Raw genomic sequence first — 18,105 nt, forward strand, 5'->3', positions numbered from 1 at the left:
TATTATTTTTTCCCCCATCTCTCTAACACTATCCCTCTGTCTCTGACTCATTTCTAATCGCTGTGTCTCACACCCACTTTCATATTCAGATGAGCCAGACACAATAGCATAAGCATGTTCACCTGAACAAGGTTTATGTATACACACACTCTCGTCTCTGTGCTGTCAGGGGTCCAAACAAGACAAAACAGCTTTCCGTGTGTGCACTAAAACACACAGCGGGCCACAAACGGCTTTCAGACATCAGACAATGGTAAGGCCTGTGGATTTAGAGAGCATTGATAGGAAAAATCCTTTATGAACAGAATGTGTAATAAGCTTGTGCCGGCTTATTGATTTATTTATTTTGTCTCATTTTAACAGAGAATTTCCCACTGATTTTCCTTTTAGGCATGATCATGCACACACACGCACAAAAACACAGAAATAAAGAGAGAAAACTTGCTGTAGCAGAACGTTTAACTCCATATAATCAAGTTTTGGTTCTAGGAGATTAAAGGAGAAGTTCACTGTATACTTTTTAACCACAAAAGCTCATCTAGCGCTAGCTCTGGGATGTTCATCCGCGAGGCTATGTAATCACATCGGAAGGTCACGCATGATGTAGGCAGAACTACAGACCTGGTGTTTAGTAGTGTGGAGAAGGAGGACTGCTCCGAAGTTGTTGCATGTCGATTGATACAAAGTTATATGTACCTTTTTGTAAGTAAAGAGCGTTTGACTTATTTGCACTTCCTTGGTCTTTGCACATTCGCTTTGTAAACACTGGGTCTGTAGTTCCACCTACGTCACACGTGACCTTTCGACATGATTACATAGTACATAATGTCGCGGACGCGCATCCAAGAGCTAGTTCTAGACGAGCTTTTGTGGTTAAAAAGTATACCTTTTTTTAGTTTTCTAAGAAAATGACAGATGGTTTGGCTAGATAAGACCCTTCTTCCTCAACTAGGATTGTTTAGAGCTCTTTGAAGCTGCATTTAAACTGCATTTTGGAAGTTCAAACTTGTGGGCACCATTGAAGTCCACCATATGGAGAAAAATCCTGAAATGTTTTCCTCAAAAAACATCATTTCTTTATGACTAAAGAAAGAAAGACATGAACATCTTGGATGACAAGGGGGTGAGGAAATTATTTGTAGATTTTTGTTGTGGACGTGAACTTCTCCTTTAAGTCTTATATACAATCACAAAGTACAAAGATTTATGAATGCGCCCTTTTCATACAGAATGAGTTTTTGTGTTTGTCCAAACTAAGATACCTCATTCTACAAGAAAGGGAAGCACTCATTCATACATTCATTCATTCATCTTTAGAAACTGCTTTAACCTGTTCTACATGATTGTCATGTCTTTCTTACATCGTCTCAGCTCTTGAGAGGATCAGTATCATTAAGCAACTGAAAAACCGGCACTGTCTGACACTGTCACTCTATACTTCTACATTTTCATATGAGCCTTTAGTTGTTTATTTTGATATCTCACTGTAGTTGGCAGCAAAGAAAAAAATAAAAATGCAAATGCTTTTTTCCAGTGGATATTGTCACAAAGCAGCATTCCATATATATATATATATATATATATATATATATATATATATATATATATATATATATATATATATATATATATATATATATATATATAATGGACTGAAAGAAGCGTATTGCATTTTTATTTTTTATATAAATTCCAAATTTCTAATGAGCAAGCCATAGGTGACACTTTCAGGGAAAAACACCCTGAGATGACATGAGCAAGAAACTTAGTTTCTGTGTTACACAATTAAAAAGAGTTGAAAATGGAATTAAAATATAAAATAAAATAAAGCTGTACAAGGAAAAATAAAAGTGTGTTAATGTGTCAATTTTCAGGTTTCAAAGTCACAGCAAGGTCGAATGTCTATTATAATTTTTTTTTTCCTTCCTATAAATCCTATATTCCTGTAGAATATTTTTCTTCCTTCCTGTTTAATGTATATATTTTTCTTTTTTCCCCTATGCACTTGCCTTTTTTATTATTAAGGAAAAACTTCCTGAGATGACATGAGAAAAAACCTTGAGAAGACTCAAAAATAATGCAATTGCGTAACCAGGCTTGTGTGTATAGGTGGTGATTTAGACACCATGATGACTCCATGTGAACATATATTTGTTGAATTTTAAGTCTGAAATCCCAGAGTAAAACTTCAATGTCCGGAAATGAACGTAAAATATGACAGAAATTTAATAACACAGTTTAATGCAGTTATACACTTATTATACTAATAAGTGTCATTTACATATAGCTACCCAACTAAAATATTCCTTAATTCACAAATGCTTTTTTACAGCATGGTGTATATTGGAGGAAATAGTAACAAAGCTTTTTTTTTGTTTCAATTCAGTCTAAATAGCATTTGCGGCGAATAAATAAAATAAACGTCTGCTGAAAAATGGTCCTGTAAAATAGGCAGGATGCAATTTCACAATTTTTGATGACGCTAGTTTCTATCTGGCTGCCGAATCGTAACATGTGTTATAGATGCCCAGGGACTGGGCAGCAAGGCCAAGCTGGCATGGCTGAGCCTATTATAAAATGCAGCAGATTTGAGTCCAGATACACTCAGTGCTGCCAGCAGGCATGAAATACAAACCCTTTAGAGATGATGAGAGACCTCTCTTGTAAAAAGTGTGGCCTGGCAAAGAGCCTGTTACAAGACCCAGGCACCCTGAGTATTATTGGTACCTGTAGTACTACTGCCTGGCAATTACAGGCAAGAAAATGTGTGCTCGAAATGTCTTACTGACTCTGTGTAAAAAATAAATAAATAAATAAATAATGTGTGGTTGTGTGGGCTTACAGAAAAAAAGAAAGAAACTGCACACAGTCGTTATTGGAGAGATGCAGGAGCTTTCCTCAAGAGCAAAAGCAAACAAGATTAATGGTTCAGAAAATCGTCTGGATGCATAATCTAAACATTATTTTAATGACGCTGAACAGGGTTAGTGTTTCTCTGTAAGCTTCCCTCGGAGACCATCAGCTTTCATTCTCACGTTCCTTAATTTGAGTCAATTTATCTTCAAGCCACTTTGATATGGTGCATCATATCCCATTTTGGTAAAGCTTCCATGAGCCACGGAAAGGGTGAGGGAAACTGAGTAATGTAATTATTTTCTAAGCAAATTGAATGAGTTTGCGATTCACATCACATCAGGATGGATATCAGAAGTGTTATCAATGGGAATGTTTACATGCTAAAATGATTGTCTGGTTACGCTATAATGTCATGAAGAATGTCATTCCGTTCATCTTCATTAATGTGTCTGGAAATGTTTTAATGAAAGGTGAGTGGAATGAGGAGACTGGATAAGAGAAGTAATTGCAGGTAGCAGTTAACCCTTTTTACCAGTACTCTGTCATTTTGTTCCACCGACAGACCGGAAATTGACCCATGGGACATTTTCAGTATATCAGTTTGAACAAATGTATTATTTTATTGCCGCAAGTCTGTTAAAAATGAGTCAGGACGCTATTGGCTTTCATTGTGAGACCTTTGTTCTACCTTTGTTGGAAAACATTACACAGAATTTTAGTGGTTGAAGATAACACCTTCACATTTTAGATGTTTACGAACAAGCACCTGGAGCATGTTAGAGAGCAGAAATGGATTTTGATATCAGATTTTTTTTAAAAATTTTCTATAAATATATTTCCGCTAGTAAGCTTCAATGCTGGACATGGGCACAACCAAAAGAGGTGCAAATACCATTTGGTTTTAAAACAAACAAATAAATAAATAAATAAATAAAATTAATTAATTAATTAAAATAGTGACCAAAGGCAGCAAAGGTCGGGTAAATTTTTCTAGCCAATCATTTGGATTTATTGCTTTACCTAATTTACATAGAATGTCACTTTGTGATGTCATGATGTTGCTTTCATTTTCATTTTGCGCTCAAGTCTCTCAAAATATTTTAAAGAGTATTAAAATAGCTTCAGGTTTCTTTAGTGGACTTGTCATGTATCTGTTTCTGAAAGTGATCTGATTCAAATGTTGACACATTGCAGTTATTCCATTTACCTGGACAGAGAGGTCAATTGTAGGTATTTAGATGAAGCTATTTCAGTCAGTCACTACAGTATTTCACAATTTGTCCTTCATATAAATCAAAGCAAAATCACCTCGACACCTCAACTCAATATCCAGAGGAGCATGTCATTTTGTTTTTTTGTTTTTTTAATTAGTGCAGGTTTGGGCCAAGACTGAGTATGGGATGTCATCACAACACATATTTGGCAAGTCCTGCACTTGCAAGTTCACTAATTCAACTAGTGTTTTTGTGAAAAAAAAAACATAAAAGCTTTGCAAGTTGCATGAGAAAAAAAAAAGAAAAGCAAAAATAATAATAATAAAAAAGAAATCTTACTTTAATGGCCAATTTCTTGTACGTTACCAGTGTTTAAAATCTATTAAAACGTGGAAAGTAAAGTTTGTGTTATCACATATATAAAGTTATCTGATTAAAATGAAAAATCCTGTACTTGTAATTTTACCAAATCAACTAGAGTTCAGTGAAAAAAAGAACAAAGAACTTTGCAAAGTTGCATCACAAATTAAAATAAAAAACTGCAAACATCAAGCAAGAATCACAAAACGAAACACTAACTCAACTAATGTTTTATGCAAAAAAGCACAAAGAACTTAGCAAGTTGCATTGCAAATAATGAAAAAATAAATAAATAAATACTTTTTTTTAAAGAAATTGCAAAATCAAGCAAAAAAAAAAAAATTTGAATTTCTTGTATGTCATTAATGTTTGAAATCTATCAAAATGTAGAAATCCATTCAACTGGACTGAGAAATTTGGGATTTAGACTAGACTCAAACAAATGACTCTATTCCAGTGTAGGTATTTACATGAAGCTTTTTTTTTTTTTTTAGAAGGTCTGATATCCAATCTGTCTCTCAGTCTTATAATGATGTTATTCACAGCAGAGGTAATGAACATGGCACAGTGTGGCATTGTATCATTTGCTACATTTCCATACAGTTTAATATATAATAATTCAACTGCTATTCACATTCTCAGAGACTTTTTATCCCGATTTTTAAAATATTTACGTGAAGCTTATTTTCATTCCGACTAAGCAGATTATTATCAGATTGCTAGGCTTCATGTGGTGTAAATGTATGCGGCAACGTGACAGTAGAAGAAAGAGGTGATAGTTAAGGTGACTTAATGAGCCATGCTACTGCAGTCCCGCTCCATCCTATTACCCATCATCCTTCTGGGCGCGAGCAGGTCTGATATGGCAACTGGCCGTAATTAGGGCCGAGCTGGCCATTTCCTATTACCCTGCCTTCTCTAAAATCAATACTTAATTACCTCACAATCCCCCCTTACCTACACACACTTGTTTTTCAGAGAGAGGCTGTCATCCCTGATGGAAAGCAGACACTTGCAAATGTATATAGAATCAAACACACACACACACCTAGATTTCCACACATGACACTACTATTCGTTGCTACCTATAGACTCAATTCCACGTTAACTAAGAGATGATATTTATGGTAATAAAGGAAGGGAGGTATGTGTGAATGTCGCAAGCATCCGCAGGCAAACGGACCATAACTCAAATCTAATAAGAGCGTGAGGAGGAGGAGGAGGAGGCAAAGCCCCTTCTGTTCCCTGATTCATTTCTAGCACGCGCACATGCACACCGACGGCCTCATTGACTCCACTTACATCTTACAGAGCTGGCAGTTCGGAAAATAAAGCAAGCAAACGGCGTGCTTTTACCCATAAAATATTAACAATCCAGCCACATTAACTGATTACAAATCAGCTTCTCTGAAAAGGGAGGGAAAGAATGGAAAGTGGTCATTAGGTGAAGGTTTATTTTATTTATTTTATTTTATTTTTTTGCAGGTCGGCCTTCATGTAATGTAGGTTAGTGTTAGACATATAATATCTGGATTAAAACAAATAATCAAACAAGCAAACAAACAAACAAATAAATAGACTTAAGCTAATAAAATCCCATCCTCTAAGAAGTGGTCCAGTTTGTTTGTTTGTTTGGTTGGTTGTTTTGTTTGTTTGTTTTTGATGTTTTTGTTTTTGTTTCGTTTTTTAAGTTTTTGTTGTTTCGTTTTGTTTTGTTTCGTTTCGTTTTCTAAATTCCTACCTGTAAACACATCAGTGAGAACAATTACAAAACACAATTCAGTAAGGCTGAGCAAAAATACATAGAAATCCACAGAATTAAAGAAAAAAAATGCAGCAGCAAGCAATTAAATAGTACACCAGAATACTTTCGTCTTCACAAATTTAACGTTTTCCTCTCCTCCGCTTTGGTGTGTTTGATGTCTTTTTGAGACACGACAGACCGAAGACTGGAATCCGGATATCAAAATATCAAAAGCGTAATGTGTAATCAGGCTACCTTCATATAGTGGGTCCTATGAAGATTAATTAATGGCTTCAAAGTATGTGAGTTCAAGAGACTAATCTTTTAGAGCAGCAGCAAAATGAAAAAAGAATAAAAAAGAAAAAGAAAAAAAATCCACATTCAATGTAATCCATGCATATCTTTTGAAATTTGTTACCTGTACAGCTTTTCGCAGGAGAGATTATTTTTAGTTGACGTTAAGAAATGATTATTTTTTTCCCCCTGCATAACTCTAATGACATTGAACAGGCTAAGTGTTTCTACAGTGTGTCTACATTGTGTCCTCTTTTTTTCACAGGATTCATGGCGTGAGTATCAGGATCTATTTGTGTGGAATCCCTCCGGGTGAAAGTTCTTACAATTGTGTACTTGGTTCTCCACTTAATCCTATAGTGTTTGCAGCACTTTTGACAACAAGATAGCGGATTACGAGGAAGAATGTGTACTGTGAGGAGCACAGCAATTTTGGGATTTGGACAGTCATGTTGAGAGCGCTTCGCCTAAGGCCCTGGCCATATGTTTACTTTTGAGAACTTTTGGGGGTGGGGGGGGGGTCGGGTTGGGTATAACATACTGGCTTTTCATATCACAAAACTTTACGATTTTTACAGTTTTCCTGTGATTGGGAAAAACATATGTTTTTGAAAATGGTGATGTCACAACATTGCAGATTTTACGTGTTATGACCATGTTAGGTAATGGTACCTGGTGAAGGTAAAGTGATGATGTAATTTGTGGATGTGTTCACAACATATGATACACAGAAGTTTGTTGAATGAGATACACACAAGAAGAACTAATAGTGTAATCATTTTCAATCAGAGTTTATTGTGGCTCAAGACAGCATTTCTGCAATTTGGCATTTATTTTATGCCATTTATTGTTCTCCATCTCAACCTCTCCATACGCGTTCTATAATCGTTCACATAACAATTCATGACTTACTTTTTATTGCCACCAACTGAGCTGGCATGCACATGCAAACGTTTGTCAGTTATTTTTGGATTTCCTTTTGAGAACGGAGGAGTAAAAGCAATGTTTGCAAAAAATATCTGTATACACACAGACTCTTGTAAATGTGTAGGTGGAGCCTAAACCTACACAGTGTAGACAAAAGCAAGAAGTAACTGTATGGGACTTTTGACTATGACGCCATCTTTGTAATGATGGTATTGCACTCATTACACGTTCACTATCTCTATTTGTCTAGCTACAAGGACTGGCAAGAAATTTTAGCTAACAGGTTTTTTGGAAGGAGACTCTCCCCCTGCTGAGCTCAGAGGACCCGAACTCTGTCAGCCAGCAACCCCTGCAGTCTCCCTGAGTCCCGCAGTATAGCCAGGAGCCGGAGGAGGAATGAAATCATTAAGGCAAAGGCTGCAACCCAATCTCATTAAAAGGAAAATAAATGGAGCGCTTTGTTCTCGCCGGTTACTCGGATCCAGCTTCATCTCCCTGGCTCTTTCACATACACACCAAATAAATCCAGATAGGTGGATAGATAATCAGGCAGATAGATACAGAGTGCACAGAGCCAGAGAGATGGGTAGATAAGTAGATGGAACGACAAACAGATGGAACAACATCACAGGAAAGGTGATGCTTCAGATGGATGTCCATTAGTCAAGTACCATTTTCACTTCACACCTTTTCATATATGTATTTTTTTCTTTAGACAGACAGATGATAGATAGATAGATAGATAGATAGATAGATAGATAGATAGATAGATAGATAGATAGATAGATAGATAGATAGATAGATAGATAGATAGATAGAAATTTACTGTCATTTATCTTTCACAGCAACATCTGTCTGTCAGCACACACACATACACACACACACACACACACATATACAATGATACAGTGAGAGACAAAAAGAAAGAGAGAGAGAGAGAGAGAATAATGTTTTCTTTCAGGTCCTACATCTACAGCCCTTCTAAACTCATGTTAAGTAGTTTCACCTTTCAGCGCTGTTACTGCAAATGGCAATAAAGCAGGGAGAGAGAAAGAGAGAGAGAGAGATCAGGAAGAGTAAACTGCACAACCCCATCTATTTTCACGAGAGGAGAGACTGAGCGAGAAATAGGCAATTATTCTCCGAGCTCGGGGCAGGAAGGAAAGCAGTCTGCCACCAGGGCTGCTGCTGCTACTGCTGCTGCTTGGAGTTTTAATCAAACACCTTTAGAAACGACACAGGGAGCAATAAAGCTTCAGACAAGAGTCCAAACATCAGTGAGACTTGAGCTCGATTAGCCCGAGCCTGGGAAGGGAGGATAGGACTCTCCTGCAGTAAGGCGCATCAAGACCCTAAAACGTACGGTGGAATCGATGCTTTCTGCTCCAGTGAGTCCCAAGGGAAAAATCCAAGAAGACTCGAGTTTCTGCTGACAAAGACTCCATTGGCGTGTATCCCCCCAAGGCTATACTCATCGCTGTTTCGCACACACCTTCAACAGCACGTTTAAATGATATTTATACACACACTTTGACGCTGCAGCCCAGCAGGTCACATGACAAAGTGGCATTTTTTGAGACGTGAAATTCGGAAATTCTGCCTTAACAACATTTGCCAGTTGCCCTTATCCCTTTTTTTATACAACTGAGGGTTAAGGGCTTTACTCAGCAGTCCAGCAGTGGCAGCTTGGTGGACCTGTGATTTGAACTCACAACCTTCTGATCAGGAGGGGGTGGCTTAGCTTAACCACTAAGCTATGACACCCCCCAACACAGCACCATCGTATGTACACACATACACACACTACAGAGATGCCTCGATTTGCTGAAATTAGCTTTCCTTATTATCTACTTGACCTGAAAAACGCAAAGCGCATTGGGACCTGAGCAGAAACCCCTAATCCAGTCAAGTCGCAAAAACCAATCAGAAACAAAACACCAACAATCATCATTGAATCATAAAAACACACCAATATACACACACTGACACACACATACATACACACAGACACCCACACATGCCCCAAGACACCATCTGGCTGTCTTCAAACATGTGTCTTAAGAGAGAGAAAATCTCTAAGGAGAAATAGTTCCTGCACTGCAAATCCCAGAAGTGGCCTTCAGATCAGAACCTGCAGATCCTGCATTTTGTGTGTGTGTGTGTGTGTGTTTGTCTAGGGGTAAGGGTCTCAAGTTGACACAGTTAGACCAATGTAACCAGCTAGACGTATCTGATTATAAAGCATTACAACAGCCTCTGGCACTGAACAAACAAATAATGGGAACATGAGAAGGCAGCGATTTGTTCATACCCCTGCATACAATGAGAGAGAGAGAGAGAGAGAGAGAGAGAGAGAGAAAGAAAGAGACCCCATAAATCTCCTTGGGCTGGGCACTGTGAGAGAGGATTAGATAGATTTGCATGCCATTAACAGAAAAAAGAGAAAAAGAAAGAGTGAGTTGGGCATCTGTAGATCATTATTCACAACAGCAGCAGCAATTACCTCCTCTTCCACCATACACACACACACACACACACACACACAGCACTCTCGTTTCTGATTGCCCTTACACCAATTACGCCTGCATTGGCCTGCTCACTTAGCTGAGAGAGATGGATTAGAATGAAAGGACGTACCAACGGTCACAAACATGCCAGCGCAAGTGCGCACACACACACACACACACACACAACAATGCATCCCCTATCAAGTGTCTATTTTTTGGTTTTAGATTAAAAAGTTGAGAAAGGGAGCGTAGTGAACAACAAAACACACAAACACACCTCAGAGCAACCACGATGCCTGTGTGTCAGTGTGTATCAGTGTGTGTCATTGTGTCTGTGTGTTGTTTACCCTTTAAAGAAAACTACACAGCAGATCCAAGAGGACATATGCGGCTTTAATAAGGATGCCCATTATAACGTCCTTTTGCAGCGCAGGGAACAGAAAAGCGCTTTTGTCTCTTATACAAGCTTGAACACGGACAGATGGGCGTCGACTAAAACGTCGAAATGGCTTGGCTGCTTGTGGATCAATCTGTACTTGTTCCTGTTGTTTGGTGGCAAATTCTTGCTCACACCTTCTTTTCATGCTCTTCACAACATACAGTAAAAACATACTGCACACTATCACCTGGAAGATGTGTAGGATTAAGATCTAAGATCAGTTAGCAGTAATGTTTATGGGTTTTTTTTTTAGTGAATTCCTTTTTGAATTGTTTTTAAACGAGAAATATTTAAAAACTGATACCTAAATAGTGCTTAATACTTCTCAGTGAAAAAGTTGGCATTGTAATCATGATAGTGAATCCACAGTCTGAGCTAGAAAGAAATCAGCCTCAGCATCTCAATTATTTGTAATGCTGTTACACTTAAGACATTTGATAACTTTTCTATGTTAATGCTGATGCCAAAAAATCCGCTGATTTCTTTTTAACTTGAACCCTTTTTACCGGTACACTGGTGTTGGCTTATGAAACATTTATTATCAATCAATTTATTTGTTTATCTTTGTTTATCTTTGTTATCTTGTTTATATTTAATTTGTTATGAATTTATTATCAAGTATAAAAAATGAATTATATTCATTATATCGCTGCAAGTCAGATATAAAATGCGTAATGACACTGTTGGCTTTTAGTGTGAGATGTTTTTACCTCATGATTTACCTTACACTTTAGTGGTTGAAGATAATGCTCTCAAGTTGTAGATGCTTATGAGATATCAACATTTACTTGGATGATAGAAACATTTGTGTGGAAAAAAAAAAATTTTTGTTTGTTTGTTTGTTTTTAACTTTTCTATGAAAATTAAGGCCCCGTAGGCTACGTAAAAACGGAAATACTTTTGAAAATTGATGTGTCTACTTTCATTTGAGACATTAACCAGCACTGTAGATTGTGAAATTCATGAACATGAACACAACAAAAACAAGCGCAAATTCCATTTTTGGCCTCTGGTAAAATTCAAAAGTTAAAAATGTTAAGAGTTAAAAGTGTTAAAAATCCAATAAACTGTGAGCATATCTTATAGCTCATTGTCAGGAACAGCTGGACAGTTCCCTGCCAGGCCAAGAGAGGGCGCTGGCAGGTGAACCTTGGAAGCCTGCTTCTTTGTGTGTCTTTTGTTACGCCCTTCCTATTGTTCTTATCCTGATTGTCACCTGTATCCCATTAGCCCTAATGTCTACCCCTGTAAATAGGGATCCTTGTGTTTGTGTCCTTGTCCATGATTGTTATCTGTACCGTGGTTTCTGTTGGGGTTTTGTTTGCTAGGTTCCATGTCCAAGCTAAGGTCTAGGTTTTGTTTAATTTAGTTTAGTTAACCACGCCATGTCTTGTGTTACGTTTGTTTCCCTATGTCGCGTCTTAAATGTAATAAAAGCAGTGCTTCGCTGAATCCTGCACATGGGTCTCATTACACCGTGTGCTGGCGTGCGCACACACACCACGGGCGTCTGGGTTCGAGCCCCGCATGGGGCGGGGGTCCCAGACGTTACACTCATGTTAGCAGTCATGAGTTATTTCTTTTTCCTCTCTTTTTAAGAAATAAAATTTGACCAAATCACTGTCACTCGAATGAATTCATGAATATTTTACACAAAAACACATTCACCGGTGTTGTTGATTATGTCATCGTCTTGCTCATCTTCACAGCATTCATATATAAAGGTATCTGAGAGAAACACACAGTTTTGGTTTTTCTTAACAACGTTTTTTAGACATTTGTTTAAAATTTGCAAAGCATTTTCAAAAAACCCATGTTTACAGACATCCAAATAGCGTGTCACGTGTGCAGAGGCCTCACTCATTTTTACCCAATATAGTATCTACAGCAGGCTAATCTTCTATGCCAGGGCTAAGTAGAGTTAGCTTGCTCACGACTGAAATCACAATGGTCTGGGTTGCCCAGACCGACTGCGAATAAAGAAAATTAAAATGTTTGTGCAAAACAGCATCATACAAACAAAAACATTCTTCAAAGTGACCTTAAGGTATTTTTTTTTCCCATTTCAACATTAAATTTAATTCAGTATACTGCTTTTAACAATGAGCATTCTCATGAAGCAGCTTTACAGAAATAAGTATATAAAATTTGAACTTAAATGTAGCCCTAATGAGGAAGCCAGAGGCGACAGTAGTGAGGAAAAATTCCCTGAAGCGACAAGAGGAAGAAACCTTGAGGGGAGCTGGGCTCAAACAAGAACCTGTCCTCATCTAGGTGACACCGGATAAACCATTGCCACTATCATTTCTCTAGCTGTAGCTCGGAGATTTTAATAAGACCATTCAGACACTGCCTGAAATGTGGCCACCAATGAGAATGTCACATTATGTGCTTGCCTCAAATCATGACCAAAGAATTATTTTACAGTAAGGCTGATCTGCTAAAGCAGTGGAAGACCCCAAGTGCCTCATTTTCAATTGCTAAATGTTTTGTTAAGAGATTCTAAGAAAAAAGGCAGCTTTCACCTCTTAAGCAATAAAAAAGAAACAGACAATCTATTTCTGTACCTACATAGTGTTGGAGGGAACCTGGAGCATATCCCAGGGGACTTAAGGCACAAGGTGGGGGACACCCTGTACAGGGTACCAACCCATAGCAGGACACACATGCACATGCACACACACATAGTCTATAGATAATTTAGAGATGCCAGTCAGACTACAAAGCATATGTTTGGACTGGGGAGGGACTAGAGTACCTGGAAGAAACACCCAAAATACAGGGAAAATGTGTGAAATCCACATATACAGGGCGGGGGCAGGAATCAAACCCTAGAGGCAAATGTGCTAACCACTAAGCCACTGTGGCCCTAGAGAAATAACCATTTGGTGCAAATTGATAAGGACTAAAATTGGTAAAATGTGGTAAAAAAAAAAAAAAAAAAAAAAAATAGAAATTTATTTTATTTGAGAATCAGGTATATAAAAACAGCAAAGCACCCCCATGTGTTGGCCAGAGAGAGAGAGAGAGAGAGAGACATAGATAATTCCGCTTTCTCTTTTAATGAGGAAAAAGGACATTTATACGATTCTCACAATTGGAAAATCGCATGAGGCAAATGCTCTGAGTTAAGGTGGGGGACAGGATTAGCAGTCAGACTACATTTGTGTTTCACTCAATTCATTATTAAATCTGTAGTGACTCACTAGTACTTGCGATTTGAAGGGTGCGACTTTAAATCCCTGTCACTATGGTTCCTATAACCAAAGCGCTCAACCCACAACTGCTCAGCAGTGTGGTTGGCTTGCATTCTGTCCCGATCCAAAGATGCTTTCGATAAATGTACATGCTAAATTAATACATTGTATTACAAAATCCAAAAGAAAATTCTACACACAGATTTTGTGTCAAATCCAGATTCAAATCTTTAATCATCATCTGCTTTAATGCTCAAAAGTCAAAACAATCACTGCACAAAAACCTCAACGGAGCCTTGACTATGCCCCGTAGCCTGAAGTTAGATATTTGGACCAGCATAAAAGAATAACTCTAGCTATTAATACCTCATCTTTAGTAAATTATTCATGGCACACCTTACACAAAAGCAATGCCAAATGAACGCATTCATAATTCATGCGTGGCATTAATGGCCGGCATTTCAGATGGCCAGATCTATTCTGAGGGCACTTTGTCTGTCCGCTTTCAAGTGAGGGGAGGAGTGATCTAAGTGAGCTCTCGTTACCCCAGATGGTCTCATGCAGAAATCTCTCTTCCCTTCTGTTTTTTCATCCTCTACCCTCACCCTCCTCCCTCCCCATCTCCCCTTGCAGATCTTTGACACATTGTTTGTGATTGCTGGGATGATTTGGCGATTAAGGGCACGTAATCCGATCACTGGGACACAGAGAGCAAAGCCGGGGCTCAAACACAGCCATGCACTTCATCGCAACAGACTGTAGATCACACGTCTTAACCAGCCAAAGGCCAATTCCCTTTCAATTAGCCACCAGAATGGGATGACTGCATGCGCCCTTTCCACATTTTCCTGCCCATCATGTCTGGCCCATCTGCTGCGGTTAGCCACAGCGCAGCCCTCTAAACGATCCACATCACTTTTAGGAGCCATTATCATTTAGAAAGCCTTAAACTTTCCATATCTCTGGGATTCTACTCTCACTTTCACGTTTACTCTGCCTTGTGAGCAAAAACATATTGAAAAAAAGGTGTAAGGTTCATAGAAGCTGCTGCTGCTGTGCACTGAAATGTGTGTCATTAGTCTCACGTCGGCTTGGACAGGTTTGTTCTAGATAAGAAGAGGAAAAGTGAAGAGATAAGCACTCCCATCGACTTGCCGCTGACCGCTATCGGAAATCATAGCGCATTAACCTTCAGGACGTAGTGAATGTGAACTTGGGTGAACACTATGGATGTGTTGTAATGTACAGGGAGAGGTGAGAGGAAAGACAGACGGAGATATAGGAAGAAGGTCTGAGGGGTGGGGAAAGATACTTTAAGGTTTCATTGGATGGAGAACAGTTCCAAATATCAAAGGGGTTCTACAGTAGGATTCATACATAGGACCTTGAGAAATCTTCTTCCATACAACAAAAACAAACCAAAGTATGCTCCTCAATTTCCAGATAGATAGATTTATACATAGACAGACAGGAAGAGAGAGAGAGAGAGAGAGAGAGAGAGAGAGAGAAACAGATAGAGAGAGAAAGTGTGTGAGAGAGTCTGTGTATTTTTCTCTGCGCTTTTTCGGTTCATCTTCTGCCATCGGTGCGCCATCTGTCAACGCAACACAAGGAGAGAGATTCATTCTTTTTTTTCCCACAGAGCTCTTAGTCACTGGACAAGAACTGGACACACAACCCTGCCAGAAATGTGCAAAATCTGGTGCTGGATATCTATCTATTACAGGCTCTAACCTCCACAGTCTCACCCTGAGAAATCCCTCAAAGGGTAACTGCAAAGAAAGACATAGACACAGAACCCTGAAACAAAAGGATAGAATATCAATGTTTGGAATTTGATTCCTATCCCGAATATTAGGAGTTATATCCATACGGACCCATCATGAGAAATGACGAGTTCAAGCATTGCATCTACAGATGCAATTTAGGAACCTGACATTAAGGAAATCACTTTGTAATTTCCATTACTGGTTTCAAAGTGACATATGGAGCTCTGGCTATTTGAAAAGAAATGTGAGTCTGGAATGCGATTCATTCTGCGCACGTTTTTGTGTGACCAAATTCCCCATAACGCAACACGTCTAGTCGGTGTGCAGAGCAGCTGAGCGGGGATTTCACCCCTAACCGGACTTTACACATCAGAGCAGGCTCCGCGCGCATCCAAAGAAAAGTTTCCCAATGACAGCTACAAAGCAGCGCAGAAGTTAAAGTTAGAGCGCGCGCCATCCCATCACTACTGAGCTCGAGACGCAGATTTCTTTTTTTTTTATCCGGCGAGAATCACAGCCGTTCTCATTTACCTTCCATCCCTGAAACAGCCGCGATGGCGCACAAAAACGTGAGAAAATCCACAGTCATGGTCAACGGCGTCCTCCTCTGTCGCTTCATCCCTGTCCGTGGAAAAAAAAAGGCAAAGCCGCTCTCCTCCGCTTCTTCACGCGCTGGATACTCCGCTATTCCACAAGGCGAGCGTGGCGCGTCACATCGCCAGCCGTAGTAAGCCGGAGCGCGCGAGTGGGTGTGTGCGTGTGTGCGCGTTTGTGTGCGTGTGTATGAGAGAGAGAGAGAGAGAGAGAGAAAGAGAGAGAGGGAGAGAGAGAGAGACAGGTGGCCTTGGTGGCGCGGCTTACTGAGCGCCCGAGCGCGCGGGGACCCGGCGGACCACGCCCACTTCTTCAACCCTTTAAACAAACAAGACCAATAGCGGATCGACGGCTGAAAGTGGCTGACCAATCGCATGCGCCTTTTCCCTCCCTCATGCCTTGTTATTCAAAAGCCAAAACTTTTCTCCGCGGCGCGTTTCAGCGCCATAGCGCGCAAGTTAGTTAAGGAAACAGCGCCGACATGCGGCCATCATGAGCACATCAATGCAAATGACTAAAGAAACACATTCATTCATTCATTCATTCATTCATTGTCTATACCTGCTTATTCCTAGGACTCCTAGGGTCACGGGGGTCTGCTGGAGCCTATGGCAGCGCACATAGGGCGAAAGGCAGGGGTACACCCTGGACAGATCGCCAGTCCATCTAAAGAAACACATAATTGATGAAAACATTATTATTATTATTATTATTATTATTATTATTATTATTATTATTATTATTATTATTATTATTATTCCCCATTGCTCAGGCTACACAGGCTATCCGCTTCTTTGTTTTTTTTGTTTGTTTGCTTGTTTGTTTGTTTGCTTGTGTTGTCCGTGTCTGAGAGGAGTACAAATTAACAGTGAAAAACATAATTGGGAAAGCATGCGACAGTTTATTATTATTATTATTATTATTATTATTATTATTATTATTATTATTATTATTATTATACGTTCCCACTCCCCCACTGCTCAGGCTACACAGGCTGTCTGCTTGTTGTTTGTTTGTTTGTTTGTTTGCTTGTGTTGTCTGTGTCTGAGAGGATCACAACTTAGCAATGAAAAACATTAATAATAATTGGGAAAGCATATAATAGTTTATTATTACTATTATTATTATTATCATCATTATTATTATTATTATCATTGCTATCAGTAGTAGCAGCAGTAGTAGTAGAAGACATCATTTGCTTTTGTTAAGTTTTCAAGTTATTATCTTCATATGTGGTGTTTAGAGAGATTTCTGGCATGTGTTAATTTGTTGCTTACTTGGCAGCATAGTTACTAATAACTTGGACTCTCCCATAAGGCCAGTAATTGTTGTGGCTACAAGACGACTATCTGAACAGCACACTAAGGCTTTTTGAAGTTTTGCTTTTTTGAGGTTTTGCTGCTATCACAATAGGAAGGAGATGTCTTTGTGTAAAATCTATTGTACAATCTAATTATTACAATCAATTAGCAGCACTGACAGTGACAATGGTGATGCTGGTGTTTGTGATAGATAGATAGATAGATAGATAGATAGATAGATAGATAGATAGATAGATAGATAGATAACCTAAATGCATGTTTATACATTTTATAATCACAGTTAGAAATATGTATTTACACAGTGAATGGGGTTTTAGTATAGGGTTCTACTTTTTTCTGACAATTCAATATGTCCTTGTTTTCTGTAATTTGCTCTTTAGGTGCTGGCATGTGTATTTTTGGTGCATTGAGGGTAAAAATCTCTTCTGATATTTTTGTATTTGGCGCCAGTGCAAAAGAAAATGTTTAGTTTGTGACTGTCCTCTGCTTCTGTGACTACTCTCTCTCTCTCTCTCTCTCTCTCTCTCTCTCTCTGTCTTTCTCTCTCGGATGTAACAGGTTTATTATGTAAAAATCCGTTAATTACTCATATCTGGTGTCATATTTTACAATTAGGCTGCATCCGCATTGTGCAAGTGATAATTGCTCGTCTCCGAGATGAAGCACGGCTCGGTAGAAAGAGCGCCAGGAAAACGTCAAAAAAAAAAAAATGCACAGAGATCACATTATTTTCTGTGATTAGGGAACTGTGCAGGTTTTCAGGAGACATTCAGAAAGGTATCGGCGTTAATTGGCGCTCTCTTCATTAATCCAGCAGCTTATTAAGTGTCGGATGGAAATTAGCTCGAGCGCTCCTGGGCTCAGCGTGCTTGTGCGCGTGCT

The 18,105-nt window shown here is 38.9% G+C and overlaps 1 protein-coding gene across 3 annotated transcripts in view; it reads right to left on the minus strand.

Moving 5' to 3' along the window:
* The window catches only part of LOC131371026 (ephrin type-B receptor 1-B), a 315,677-nt gene extending 299,496 nt beyond the window's left edge, over window positions 1-16,181 (minus strand). For 2 of the 3 annotated variants that reach the window (XM_058418733.1, XM_058418732.1), the window contains exon 1: window positions 15,839-16,181. In XM_058418733.1, the coding sequence (XP_058274716.1) occupies window positions 15,839-15,926 (88 nt within the window). In that variant the 5' untranslated portion in view covers window positions 15,927-16,181. The remainder of the gene's footprint in view (window positions 1-15,838) is intronic. The other variant, XM_058418731.1, reaches the window with a different exon arrangement.
* Between the last annotated feature and the right edge of the window lie 1,924 nt (window positions 16,182-18,105).

The sequence above is a fragment of the Hemibagrus wyckioides genome, linkage group LG20, assembly GCF_019097595.1.
Source record: "Hemibagrus wyckioides isolate EC202008001 linkage group LG20, SWU_Hwy_1.0, whole genome shotgun sequence".
Lineage (NCBI taxonomy): Eukaryota > Metazoa > Chordata > Actinopteri > Siluriformes > Bagridae > Hemibagrus > Hemibagrus wyckioides.